The sequence below is a fragment of the Cottoperca gobio genome, chromosome 11 (genome assembly GCF_900634415.1).
Source record: "Cottoperca gobio chromosome 11, fCotGob3.1, whole genome shotgun sequence".
Classification (NCBI taxonomy): Eukaryota; Metazoa; Chordata; class Actinopteri; order Perciformes; family Bovichtidae; genus Cottoperca; species Cottoperca gobio.
In genome coordinates this window covers 14,663,671-14,677,554 of record NC_041365.1, presented here as the reverse complement: position 1 = coordinate 14,677,554, position 13,884 = coordinate 14,663,671, and the positions used below count along the sequence as shown (strand labels likewise).

General features: G+C 41.5%; 1 protein-coding gene across 1 annotated transcript in view; it reads right to left on the bottom strand.

Annotated features, from left to right (window-relative positions):
- Positions 1 to 13,884, bottom strand: part of col11a2 (collagen, type XI, alpha 2) — a 65,451-nt gene that overhangs the window by 35,904 nt on the left and 15,663 nt on the right. Inside the window, 2 exon segments of the mRNA XM_029442920.1 lie at positions 82 to 292; positions 1,639 to 1,800. Coding sequence (XP_029298780.1) covers positions 82 to 292; positions 1,639 to 1,800 — 373 coding nt within the window.

Sequence of the window (13,884 nt, the reverse complement as noted above, 5' to 3'; positions counted from 1 at the left end):
CTCACACATACTATTCCCACCCACATGACCCCAAACATGTCATCTCAACCAGTCACAAACTGGTTGTTGCTGGTTACTGACTTGCCATCAGCCAGGTTGACGCCTCTGAACAGTGGGTAGTCCTCAGGGGCTGGCTTGCCGTTCTGGTCCTCGTACAGGAAAACAGGTGAGCGTCCCATTTCAATGCCCAGCTGCTGGATGCCCTGCTCGCTGTAGATGGAGAGGAGGAAGGCCTGGAGACCAGCCTGGGCCTTAACCAGAGCCATGATGGAGAAGTTCTCTGGGAATCGACCTATCAATGAGGGAAGGGAGGAGAGAGACAATGAAAGACAGAAAGGGTTAGATCATAAACATGGGGTGGGTACTTCAGGACAAGAATAACAATGAGAAGCAGGCAGCAACAGAGAAAGTAGACAAAGAAAAGCCGTACAGTAAGTTGTAGCATTTATTTATCATGGAAAAGAAGGTGGCAGGAGAGGGAGGTGAAGGTGAAGGAAGATGGATAGATTTCAAGCAGGACAGATGAACAAGTTGTGGTTCGGGAAGGAAGACACAAGAATGGAGAAGTAGTGCAGGATGAGAGATGGATAACGTAAGAGGATCTGTGTCAAGATCAACTTCTTACAGAATATCAGAGTTGGTCCCATGTGAAGCTGGCATAGATTATGAGGAAACATAATAGCAGGTAGGCAGAGCTGGAGAAGGAAGGATAAACCTCAGAAAATGAGTTGAAAATCAGCTTTAACTTTTGAGGATTTATTCACAACCACATAAGTGCTACTTTCTCTATTTCGCTCCTTACTCCAGGGTGTCAGACAGTATTCTTAAGTTAATTTGTTATGGCTCTCCCACACAGTTTAACTCAGCTCCTGCACTGCAACACATAATTAAACTTTATATCCATGAGCAATCTAGCACGGGGCACCAGAGCCTCACTAAACTTCAGGGAGCTCTGTTTAAAATACCTCAAAACATAAATAGCAACATGTAATTCTAATGATAGGTTTCTGCACTCTGGAGTTCATCCTAAATATGTTCAATATTAAGAACATCCTAAAGTGTAACAAAGGAACATTAGTATACACCATATAATAAGTCTGAATGTACAAACAAGCACGGATGTTTAAAGAAAGATATGTGAAGACCAGTGTATACATTTCATCATAGTGTACTATGAAGCTACATGCATAGCCTACCATTTGTTTTTTCTAAAGAAAACACTTACGTACTTATATTTTACACTTTGTACTAATTGCTTTGGTAATATTATAGCTAATTACAGTCATGATAATAAAGCTACATTTGAATTTAATAAATTACAAATAAAGCACCCCGCTATTCAACCAGTTGCTTTAATGTATAGCAATTCTGTAAACAAAATGTATTACTACATAGTTAGATAAAAGGGATTGTTCAGTTTATTCATAATGAGAAATATTCAGCCTGTTACTTGTAGAATAATCAGGTCTGTGAGCCTCTCAAAGTCCTCCAACATGATGTAAATGCAATAATAAATCAATACAGTACCCCTTAAAGTGAAGCAAACATGAAACCAAGATTTTAATTTTGGACGTTTATATAAGTAGCAGTCTCGCCAAATAGACAAACAACCTGATGTCCCATGTATTTGAAGCCTACCTGAGAAGAGCTGCTTGGTGGGGGCAGAGATCTGGGCCTTCTTGGTGATACGGTAAGCATGGTCGGGTGTGCCGGAGCGACGGGACGTGCAGAAGCCGGGGACTTTCTTCACGCCCTCGGGGAGAGAGGGAACCTGCAGAGCCCGCAACACATCCACTGGGTCTGAGGACGAGAAGAACACTGTCATTGCTTTTTCTCTTGTACAAACAACTGAATTAGAATAGTTGCTCTGTGTGTGACGCAGCAGTTCAATAGGTAAACATTTAAAATGTCAAGGCTGAAGCTTCCATCTTTGACTCCTCTTTCTGGACAGAGCACTTCACCCTCAAGTTTTCATTTGTCACTTTCTGTGGATGTGAGGTGCATGTCTACAGTGATGGAAATAAATGATGACGCAAACAGATAAAACCGCTGGATTTTTACATAAACATAAAAGAGATTAAAGTATTAATCACACTACAGCGGGCTTAAATTCATTCCGGCGTTTTTAAGAAGGCCCGTCATCCTGGAAACGTCAAGAAGACCATTTAAAGTTTACTCCTACACTTCTGCGTTGCTGCTGAATCCCAAATAGAGGACAGTTTCATCTTTCACTGCAGCCATTCTCTTGCAGATGCAGAGACCAGAGGATCAAAAAAAGGTTGATCTTGCAAATAATCTTAAATGTTCTTGCTGCACTAATGCGATACGGGAGCAGGTACAGAGGATGTCCACAATGGCTACCACTGTACATTTAAGAATAATGTAAGAAAGGAAGCACTGTGTCGGAGCAAATGGGCCAGAGTCCAAGCCACAGATATGAAGGGCAGGTACAGTTAAGCTCAGTTTCAATCAGAGCGGAGACAGCTCCCTCTATTCTGCTCACATCCATCAAGCAACTGAAACAAGTGGCTGTTGATGGGATAGTGCTGAGTCAAATGAATATTTGATGATACACAAGCATTTCACAGTTTCACATGACATGAACAAACACACAAAAATTGCAGGTATACACACACACACACACACACACACACACACTCCAGATATGCACTATACGTCCTAACATCACATAAACACGTATACACAAATGAACACACTGTACCACAAGTCTCACATCCTGTCTCCACTTTCACACGCTGAGGTCAACCAGTCTGTTCATCCACCCTCAGTCTGCACTGTGCTTTATCTTGTTGGCGTTCTCACATTGCTCGAAGGCACTGCGTCAGTCTGTGTATCTCAGTTTGAAAAGCATGGCAGTCATTTCTGGAATTCAGGGTTTGATTCCCTTTATGATCCCCCAGGCTACAATAAATACTGAACTGTAAGACAAGTTGGATAAAAGCAACCCATTTTTTATGTTATAATTAATTTCCCCACCTGGGCCACTAAACAACAGATGGAAAACACAAGAAGCAATACTACAGAGGGAGAAGGCGAATCTAAGTCACAGTCACTCTTTTTGCAGATATCTATTCTGAAAAAAAGTGCAACCTGATGTTCAGCGCTCAATGTTTTCTCCATGTCTTCTGAAGTCTTGCTGTTTTGGAAACGTACGTCTTGAATGAACTGATCATTTCAAACATCATTTACAGTGAGACATTCTTGTCAGCACTTATTTCCCCACAGTCTTTTATTCACACCAGTTGACTTGTACTGTACTGTCTTGTTACAGAACAGTGTTGCTCAGTCTTACTGTATGTTGCTTTATACATTTCAAAATCATGCTTTTTGTGATAATTGGTCATTCAAAAGTTGGTCATGCATGCTTCAAATCTTTTGATGTAACGTCTCCCAAAATGTTGAGCAGCTGTGCACCCTGCTGTCAAAGATGGAAACATACATGCATGACATAAATCCTGCCAAGCTTTTAAAACTGAATGCTTGCATTAAATATATATATATATGATATGTAATTATAAAGTCTACCTTATACAGTTACAACATAATGATGTGTCTCTATGGTTTTGAAGTGAGGCAGCTATAAAGTTAAAGTTTTCAACTACACCTAGTATTCACGTTTTCCTGAACTCAGTTATCCTCCCTCCCTCTTGGCGAGTCTTTCTGTGTTTGAGGTGCACCAGAGAGCTAACTCTGCAGTTAACAGCCAATTAAATGTATTTACAGGCAGCCCTGCTATGGCACTTCTCAAAATAAACTTATGGTGGCAGTGATGCATTGCCTGTGTAGAAAATACAGCTCTGATGAAAAGATAACAACCAAGCCCTCCTGCGATGCAGCCTGTGAAGTTACATGTTTGCTTTCATTCAACAGCCACATTAATAAACTGTCATATCCAGGTGAGTCATAAAACAAGAATCATATTTATGCAGAAATGATGTAATCATGCACACATCTGCATGTTTCAAAAGTACAACAGAGCATACAACAGCATGGCACTAACTTGATGCAAAGCCAGCGAAGGATGCAGCTTATTCTTATTCAACAGCAGTGAGTCAGCAATACAGTTGTTTTCTGAGCTGTCCATCAGAAACAAAATGAACGTAGGAATGTGTTATGAATCTGACAACACTGCATTAGGATGCTTTATATCGGGCTCTAATGTGAAGTTTCCTCCTGTTTGTCCTGAAACTCACACTGATCCCATCAGCGGTACGTGTGTTTAGGTGACACCCAGTGGCTCAGTGTTAACAGTTAGTCAAACAGGCCCACAGATGGTAATATTTATTCAGACAGATCAAATGGTGCGTTAAATATTGCCCTCAGGGTGTCTAGACCACAGAACATTAACGTCACTCTACACCAGAGAGAGATGAGGAAGAAATGAAGTGAGGAAGGAGGGGTGAAAGAGAAGGATGTATAAGCAAGCAATATATATATATATATATATATATATATATATATATATATATATATATATATATATATATATATATATATATATATATATATATATATATATATATATATATATATATATATATATATATATATATATATATATATATATATAGTGGTATTGTGATGCTACAGTAATCACCCAAAACAAATAACTGCAGCTCGACGAAGGAAATGAACAGAGATTAGTTAGTAAAAGTGTAAAAGTGAGACAGGTGGAAACAGAAATCAAGGCACATGTGATGAAGGGGATGGGGATAGAGAGAGAGAGAGAGAGAGAGAGAGAGAGAGAGAGAGAGAGAGAGAGAGAGAGAGAGAGAGAGAGAGAGAGAGAGAGAGAGAGAGAGAGATGAACACTGGGAGGGATGGAGACAGAGATGTATGGTTCCTTGTTTAAAATTCTATACTTCTTTTACACCTGTTGATGTCTTGACTGGATAGTCAGTCCATGACATGTTCTAATATTCAAAATGAACGAGAACCTTCATAAAGGGACAGGAAGAAAAAGAAACAAGTCTCAGACTTTGTGAAAGGCACTGAATTTGTTTTCCATACTTTTCAAGACTTTTGCACAGGAATGCTAGGAATGAAGAAGAGGTCGATGGACAGAAGGAGGGAGGTTCAGGCAAAGGTGGAGTGTGTGTGTGTGTGTGTGTGTGTGTGTATATGTGTGTGTGTGTGTGTGTGTGTGTGTGTGTGTGTGTGTGTGTGTGTGTGTGTGTGTGTGTGTATGTGTGTGTGTGTGTGTGCGTGTGTGTGTGTTTTGGGGGGTCAGGCAGTGACAGTAGACAGTGTGGTTCTGTGATGGCAGGATACTGGATCAGATTGCAGCCCGAGCTCCCCCAGTACACCCAGTACAATGTGCCTCTCTGTTCCCCGCTGCCTGCCCAGCTCACATCTGCAGCCGGGGCCCTTCCTGCCTGGAGGACCACAATCACGACAAAAACACACCCACAAAAATAACATAGGGGGCCACAGAGGTACACACTCACACAGGCTGGGCAGAGAAGACTGCACCAACACACCTCACAAGATGAGGAGTGGCAAATATGAAACTAGACAAGGTAGGAAAACAGAAATCCAGGAGGAACAAACTCTCTCTCTTTACTTTATTTCTTCAAACCTCTTCCCGCGCCATCGGTCTTTCTTAACATAAGCGCTCACAGATGGCTGCAGCGTTTTGATGTAAACGCAGGCCAATTACACTGCTGTCATTAAGACAGAAGACAGGGCTCGCTGGCATGGGAGGGCAGTGACAACCAGCGCCGTAGGTAAAGATTACAGCAGCTGTACAGTTATCCCTACTGACAGCTGCACTGCCAACACCATTTCAGACAAGTAGAAACACCAGGCTTGACTTTACTGAATCCCAAATAATTTATTTGGTAAAATATTCTGATTCAAATCAGCCCCCAAGTGTTTGATCCTTTCATTGTGGGTATTATGTAAATCACTGAAAGCAGTGTGAAATCATCTGAAATAATGATATGCTGGTGTATAATGGAGCACAGCACTTGGATGTATGAATGTTCAACAGGTGCCCCGGAGCTGAAACAATCCTATCACTGTTATACCCTAACCCACGCAGAACCACACATCCACAACTGACCAAACATTCAGACCACCAGCTTATTACGTCCTGATAGAAAACATATGTGATACCGAGGGTGGCAGTCACACTGTGAAATGAGGTGTGCTCCTAAAACTGCATTATTCTTTCAGCAGTACGTTTGTATTACTGTATTTCTCCTCCGTCGCCACTAGATGGAGCTGAAACTGATTTAATTTAACTTAGTGAAGGCACCACTGTTAGCAGAGTACACACACACACACACACACACACACACACACACACACACACACACACACACACACACACACACAGGGTGTCGTGACAAATGTGTAATTTGAGATATTGGGCTGTATAAATAAATACATTTGATTTGATTTGAGGTGTTTACATGTACACATACTATGCAAGCAGACACGCTTACAGGAGGGAGAGATAAACAATGCTAATGCTTACTGAACGAGTGACTATTAAGCAGAGGCTGTACATTCTATCAGATTTTAGGGCTAAACGACTCGACTCACAAAACACACACACACACACACACACACACACACACACACACCTCTTCTATCTGAATACAAAACAGCTGAACACACACATTAGAACACACACACACACATGTATGCTACGTTTATCATAAAGCCAACATGAAAACAAACTGATTATTAAATAATAGTAATAAGGGACTCCTATGAGGGATAGCATAAATGATCATATTCCATTCAATTATATATATATATATATATATATATATATATATGCACACACAGTCAGACCTCTGAGCCCTGGGTCATACTTGCACTGCAGACTTGTGTGAGGTGACAACTTTGTGATTTCTGTTCACTTCAGAGGAAGACCTTTATTTCCTCTCCTGGACCATCTGCCATACTAACAATTTCTGTGTGTGCACAATATGTATGCATGTGTGTGCTCATGTGCCCTTTCCTCTTTTGGTACAGCTGTGCCAAATACCAGACATACACTCCAGCTGACACGTTGACCCCTCACCTCTCACCTTTACACAACAACCACATTGTTAGACACACAGAGCAAGAGGGACGTGCAATATTGACCACAGATTAACACACACACACACACACATTCGCACAGACGCACAGATTCATCCGAATACAAATGTTCTGTCTAAATATTCGAGTCTCCTGGCAATGGCAAGAACAAACAAAGATAACCGGCTTGTTTCAGGGTCCTGAGATGAGAAAAAAGCTAATATAAGATTTACAAATAGCATCATACATTACAAAAAGTAAAATATAAAAAAAGCGTAAACTAAACTCCAGTTGTTCCTCAATCACCAGCTGTGTACCCATCCCCCCAGCTGACCACGATGCCTAGGCGTATGAGCTGCTGCAGGTTATAATTTTCAACATGGTGCTCTGTAGTTACGATTTATTTATAATGCCTCATGCACACAGACAGAAAATCCATTATGAGTACCCATGCTGTGAAAAGGGGGTTATTAGACTTCACATTATTCATAAGGTATAAAATGAGGGTTTGGTTTGTCAGTGTGGTGTAAATTATCATTTAGCTGTCACGCCATGCGAGTGTCTGGCTAGTTGCTCTGAAAGGAAAAGAGACCAATACAGAACTGTCCTTTGTGTTATATAAATGGAGTGTAGGTAAATCCTGACTTAGGTGTGAGAGGAAAGGGGAGAGGGAGCATGTTAATGACAGTGAGGAGATCCTGCCATCACAGGTGTTTCAGTGCATTCCCCCAAAGCAGAGGACTCAATAGCAAGATGGGAAATGAAATGAAGGAGGAGGAGTTCAGCGATAAAGAACAAGAAGAGAATGATGTTAGAAGTACCAAAACGAATCTGAAAGTTAAAGTCCGTCATATAATTCAATAACAACTTATGTAATTGAAACTTACAACTTGCAACTTATCTAAACAAAAGAACAGACGAGGAGAAATACATGTCTGCGTTCACAAAAAGTCTTGCACACGGAGTAAAAATGATTGAAGACGTTGAAGTAAAGCACAATATGCAGACAGCAGGGTTGTTGATAGATGTATGAGCTGTCTGTGGGCAGGAGGAGAAAAGTGATTCAGAAATGCTGGCAAGTTCATTTCAGTGGAAAAACTCAACTCAAACACCCATTTCTGAACAACACAACACCTCTGTCGTCCCCACTTCACGCAGCAATCTGAAAAGCAGGTTACGAGTGTGCTTTGTACGAGAGCAAAGAACTCGACTAACATTAAAAATCATCATGCTATTAATTGAACTAGTATATAAACACCAATTCTGCATTCCAGGTACAATCCTTTTATTTTGTAAATAACTTCTTTATTATAAAAGTATCCTTTTTTACTACTAACACGATCCCTCCTTGTGCTTTTATCTTTTTACACCTGCCTCTATCAGTACTAAAGAATCCCACAGTCCGTGTGGTTTATCCGTCACTTCAGTTCAGTGCCAGCATTAACTGTGTTGCAGCCTTATGTGGTTTCTTCCTTCCCTCCACTGATGAGCTGTTACCAGCATATGCCCGAGTCCTCCACTGTCCCCCGTGTACCATTATGTGGTCTGTGCCAGTCTGTGTGTGCTGCGCTGATGCTGCCAACGTGTATCGTGCTGGGGTTCGTGTGGTTTCGGGACTGGAGGCCACAGTCTTAGTTTGGACCTGAGGGTGGATACTCACACCGCAAGGCCTACATGGGACCACAGGGCCATGACCAGGACACAGTCAGTGGCTCCTTGTGCTGTACCCTCACATGGGACAGACAGAAACAGCACAAACCCACTGATATGTGTGAGCTGAATGCTCAGACAGCACTTATTTTACAAAAGACTTCATGTACTACTTTTAAAGGAAAAGCTACACTATTTCACAGAGACACTGTAAATGTATTTAGGTTCAACTGATATTAAATTGTACTGCTGACATAGTGGATTTAAAGCTGCCAAAAGTTGAGTTTTCACTCACTGGACCATTTGAACAGCAAAGCAAAATAAAAAAATCGTATAATCCTCCCTGTGAAAACTGATCAGTGCTAATCTAGATTAGATATCATTTATAGATAATAGCCTAAAAGTTAAAAAAAACACTTTTCACAGTGTGTTTTATAAACCCTAAAGATATAAACCCTCGATCTCCATGGTCTAATGCTAACAGTTAAACCATTAACATCTGAAACAGTGTACTGTGCAGAAGATATGTTCAAATTAAACATCTTTAATAACAGTGCTATCAGAATACCTACATTTATCTCAGAGTCTAGCCAGACGTGACAAGTCAGACTTATAATAAAGACAAGTGTAACAGCAGTGGGCAAAAACATCCCATTATAATCATCATGGCAGTCTATAGCGACACCTTTTCGTGGAAATCCCAAACATCAGAAAACTATATAGATGTAATTTAGATGGAACAACAAGTGTGAGGAGATGGTGCATCGCAAGCAGTGCAGAGCGATGATACATGTGAAAAACACAGATATTGAATACTAGAAACACTGTATATCAGTTTATGACCATTGCATTTGGTAGTTAAAATGATGAATCCTATCTGAAGGTTAATAAGGCTACAGTACGTAGTCAGGTGTTTCCCCCCCCCCCCCCCCCCCCCCCTTCCTCCCAATGCAAGCTCAGATACCAGTCTTTGAGCCTAATCAGAATGATCAGGTATGGTGAAGGAATAAATGTTGTATGCTACTTATATTATTAGATAATTCGGCATTACTGCATTAGGTCACCTCAAATAGTCCCAGATAAATTATGAAATCGCAAGGAGAGGACTGTTATTTCCTGTGATCAATTACTAGTCTAGGAAAACAACTGTCTTAAACCAACATTTAAAAGTATTTTCAAATAGATAGACTGTATTGATGTCTGGAAAAGAGATGTACATTAACATTAAATGTAAAAGCACACAGCTGATCTCCGGACCCTCCTACACTGGCTTCCTAGAAGCAGCAAAATAACAGTGACTAAGAATAGTATCCTATACAGACAGCCTGTCATTATAAAGTTGGCACACTCTCCTGCCGTCCTTGTACATCTTCTGCTAAAACAGAATGCCTTGGAGGAAAGACGCCTAACTATCCACACACACACACACAAACCACTAAATCATCACCTATGAAACCAAGGAAGAAGGAAGAGCTATCCTCCACTCACTGTGTCCCCTTCAGTCTGCAGTGCGAATGTGGTTTTGTCTGAGAAAGGATTTTTACAAGTTTCCAGTTTGAGGAGACGTCATGGTTTAGAACCGAGTGTTTATGTGTATCTCAACTTCTGTGTGTTTTCATTTTACAACCACAGTCTGGGTCGTATGTGTCCATGCAAATGATGGCTGTGATGTATCTGTGGTTAAGGACATTGAAAGGCTGAGAGTAATGGTGAGGGCATACAGTCACAGTCACCTGGCCAAAAAGATACCCAAGCCTCTCAACAGTTCTGATAAGTGGCTCTGAAAGGGACATTTCTTTGTGGGTTTCAAACCAGCTGTTACACAGAGAAATATTAAATATGAAAAGGAAATCCCAAACTAATGTCAGTAATGTAAGTTCCCATTCTATTTTATAATCTCCACTAGCCTAAAGTATTAGCTGTCCACTTTGTTAATCGTCTGTAAACTGGGTGACAGGCCATTTTCAGAGCAGGGAATCTTTGCCCTGAACTCAGTGTCCCAGGCAGCCTGTTCTCCCAGGTTGTGTTCTGCCACCAACGTAGCAATCTTACATTACATATGGTTAAATTTAGGGTTGAGCTATAGTTGTGGTTTGTCGATCTTGGCAAAGGAGACAAATGTTAAATGCAGAATGAGAGTACGGTCTGCCTTGGAGGCTCAGCTCAGGGCATCAATACTATACCGGATCTTTCTGCAACAACTAAACCTACATTTTGAAGAGGAAAGTCCCAAATATTTTTGGTGAAGCCTCATAGCTCTTAATTCTTAGTGTTATTATGATGGCTGCTGAGAAATAAGTGCACGCTGACATTTGATAAGGATAAGGCCTCTGACCAGCCAAGACTAGCCAGTACAAAATGACCAAACTGGACACACTGCCCTGGACAACAAGGTATGGGTAAAAGAGACAGGAGAAGAGAGTATTGATGTGAATGACCAGATGCACAAGGGCCCATAGGAAAATGATGACAAAGCAGAGGAAAATCAAAGCGACAAGGTCAAAGCTGCCAGACTGGGTCACATGTAACCAACATAAGCCTGAAATACCACACGCTTCCATACAGTCACGGGAATGAGCTGTCAAAAGCCTGCTCTTCCACCACATATAGTAGATCTATTCAGCAGAGAGGGAGAGAGACGGAGGGAGAGAGAGGAGAGAGCAGGGTTAAGTTATGTTTAGCCAAACTGAGACAGACTGCCCTTTGAGGGGCGCTCTTGAAATGAGGTTGAGGAACATCCATGTCAAGAAAATATTGTCCTCTGATTTTCTCCTCCTTTCAACAAAACTTTGCTTTCATGGCTTTCTAGGCCTGTTGCTCTCTGGGAGTCTCATCCATCCCTCCTCCTTTTTTTCTAGTCTTCATTCTCCCAGGGAAGAGAGAATAAACATGAAAGATTCTAACCACTTTCTTCTCTAAATCAGTCTTTCACTGCTTGGGTGGGGCGCAGTTATAGTTTACACTAACATCTGCGCTGCTGCACGCACCGCGCTGCTGCACGCACCACACTGCGCGCACAGGAACGCGCATACAGATTCACCACGCACGCAGAGGTCCAACAAGTCTGGCCAAAGCACATGATACATTGTGCAGGACATGCACACGCACGCACGCACAAAGCGGCACGTGAGTTTTTTATCACAGGGTCAGATGATTACAAAAAAAACTTTCTCTACAAGCAAACGAACACCTCCGCGCGCACAGCGCCCCTATAGGCATCCTTTAAGATGAGAAATACAGCCTGCACGAGGTGTTGCACACAGAGGCACATTCACATAGATGTGGCATACATTTCCACACCCTGAACTGGGAAAAACATCCATAGTTTACAGACGCATATACACAAACAGAACTGTACAAAGCGCACATAGACACGGAGACACTGAACGCTTTCACTCCCAAACCCCTGTGACCGAGGTGCTCCGCCGCATAATAACCTATTCATAAAAAGCAAAAATGTCTCAGGCTTCCGCCTCCAAAATACACACGGGAGACGGGAAGGTGCAATCGCCTCTCGCAATCTGAAATTGGAAACGGGGCCAAAGAATACACTGGAGGAGGGCAATTTATGTTACAAAAGCCCCCTTGGTCCGTAAACTGTCCCCGCAAGCTCTCCAAATGAGGAATAAAGAGCCATTGATCTATCTGTTCACTGGAACTTCTAAAGCAAATTTATTTCTCAGACACACTTTGTGTAAACTAATCCTGCCTTCGAGTTTCTGGTCACAATATGCATGATGTGTCTCAGTCAAAGCAGTCAAACGTCGCCTGTACTTAAATAATAATTGTCATATAACAATAGATCCTTCAGATCCACTGTAGGATATTCGTATGAAAATCATAATATAAAAGGTTAATTAAAACCCCACAACTATCATCAAACATCACATTTCCACAGTTTGGTTGCTGCACTTAATTTTGTTTTTTTTATATTTAATTAGTATTTAGTATTCATTTCCAAGGCGTGCCGCGTGCCATTCCGCATCAAAAGTCTTCAGTCAGATCTAAACTGATGTGGACTCAGGTGAATCAATGGATTCTCTGTGTTAAAAATAAATCAAGACAACTAGCGGCCCGTCAGGGAACTGCAGCACATACACATCATTCCTTTTAGTCGATCTGATCTATAACTGTGGAGAGTGAGGGGGAAGGACACGAACGTAATTATAACGCAGTATAATTTCAGCTGGGAAAATGTTCACAATCAAACCTTAATGTCTGAAGCATTATTCTTAGTGTGGATGCACTTATCTTTGTCATCACTATTAAAACGAATACAAACATAGAATGTTGTTCAACAAGGGGAAACACTTAAACTCTCATGTTCCATAAGCTTATTATCACCCCTCCTCCCTGCACAACCACAGGCAGTGATGGAAGGACTGGTGTACAGGCTGAGCTGGTTAACACTCGGCCCACCTCACACAGTCTCTGCAGGCAGCCTGCACAGCCCAGTTTACTCACGGGCCAATGTTCAGTTGCAATACAAAAATGTCAATAGTACAAATGAATGAATGAATAAACGGGATGTTTTAGTCGACAACACATCCCAAAAAGCAGCTATTTGCACCGTCCTACCCCATGCCCCCCTGCAGCTGGGGGTGGGGGAAGGGGGGCACCATCCCGTCAAAACTGAACTCTTTTATTCGTAGTTATGAAATTTTAGATTATAGTATGATACATTGAAAAAGTCAACATCAGGCAAGTTGCTCAATATGACAAAAAGAAAGCACCTCGATGCCTGAAATATTTAAGCTCAGCGGCTATTTGCACACTTGAAGACACCTGTCAGTAGGCTGCCTGCACGCCGAGAGAGGGAGACATCCGGAATGATGTCCAAATAAGCGACACAAACTTTTATTTAAAACATAATAACGCATTTGTATGTTTTCCTGCAAGAAAAAGCAATTAATATTCTTTTAAAACTTCTCTACTCAGTGACCATTGGTGCTGGAGAGGTTTCAACTTCCCAATAAGAAAAGAAAAACCTTTAGACAGACACACACACACACACACACACACACACACACACACACACACACACACACACACACACACACACACACAACAAAAAACGTTCGCTATCACTCTTTTCTTAGTTTGTTATTATGGAATGAACCTTTTATGCAGCGCCTAAAATCTCCTAGGTCCATTATCGGACACTTAGATTTCCCTTGC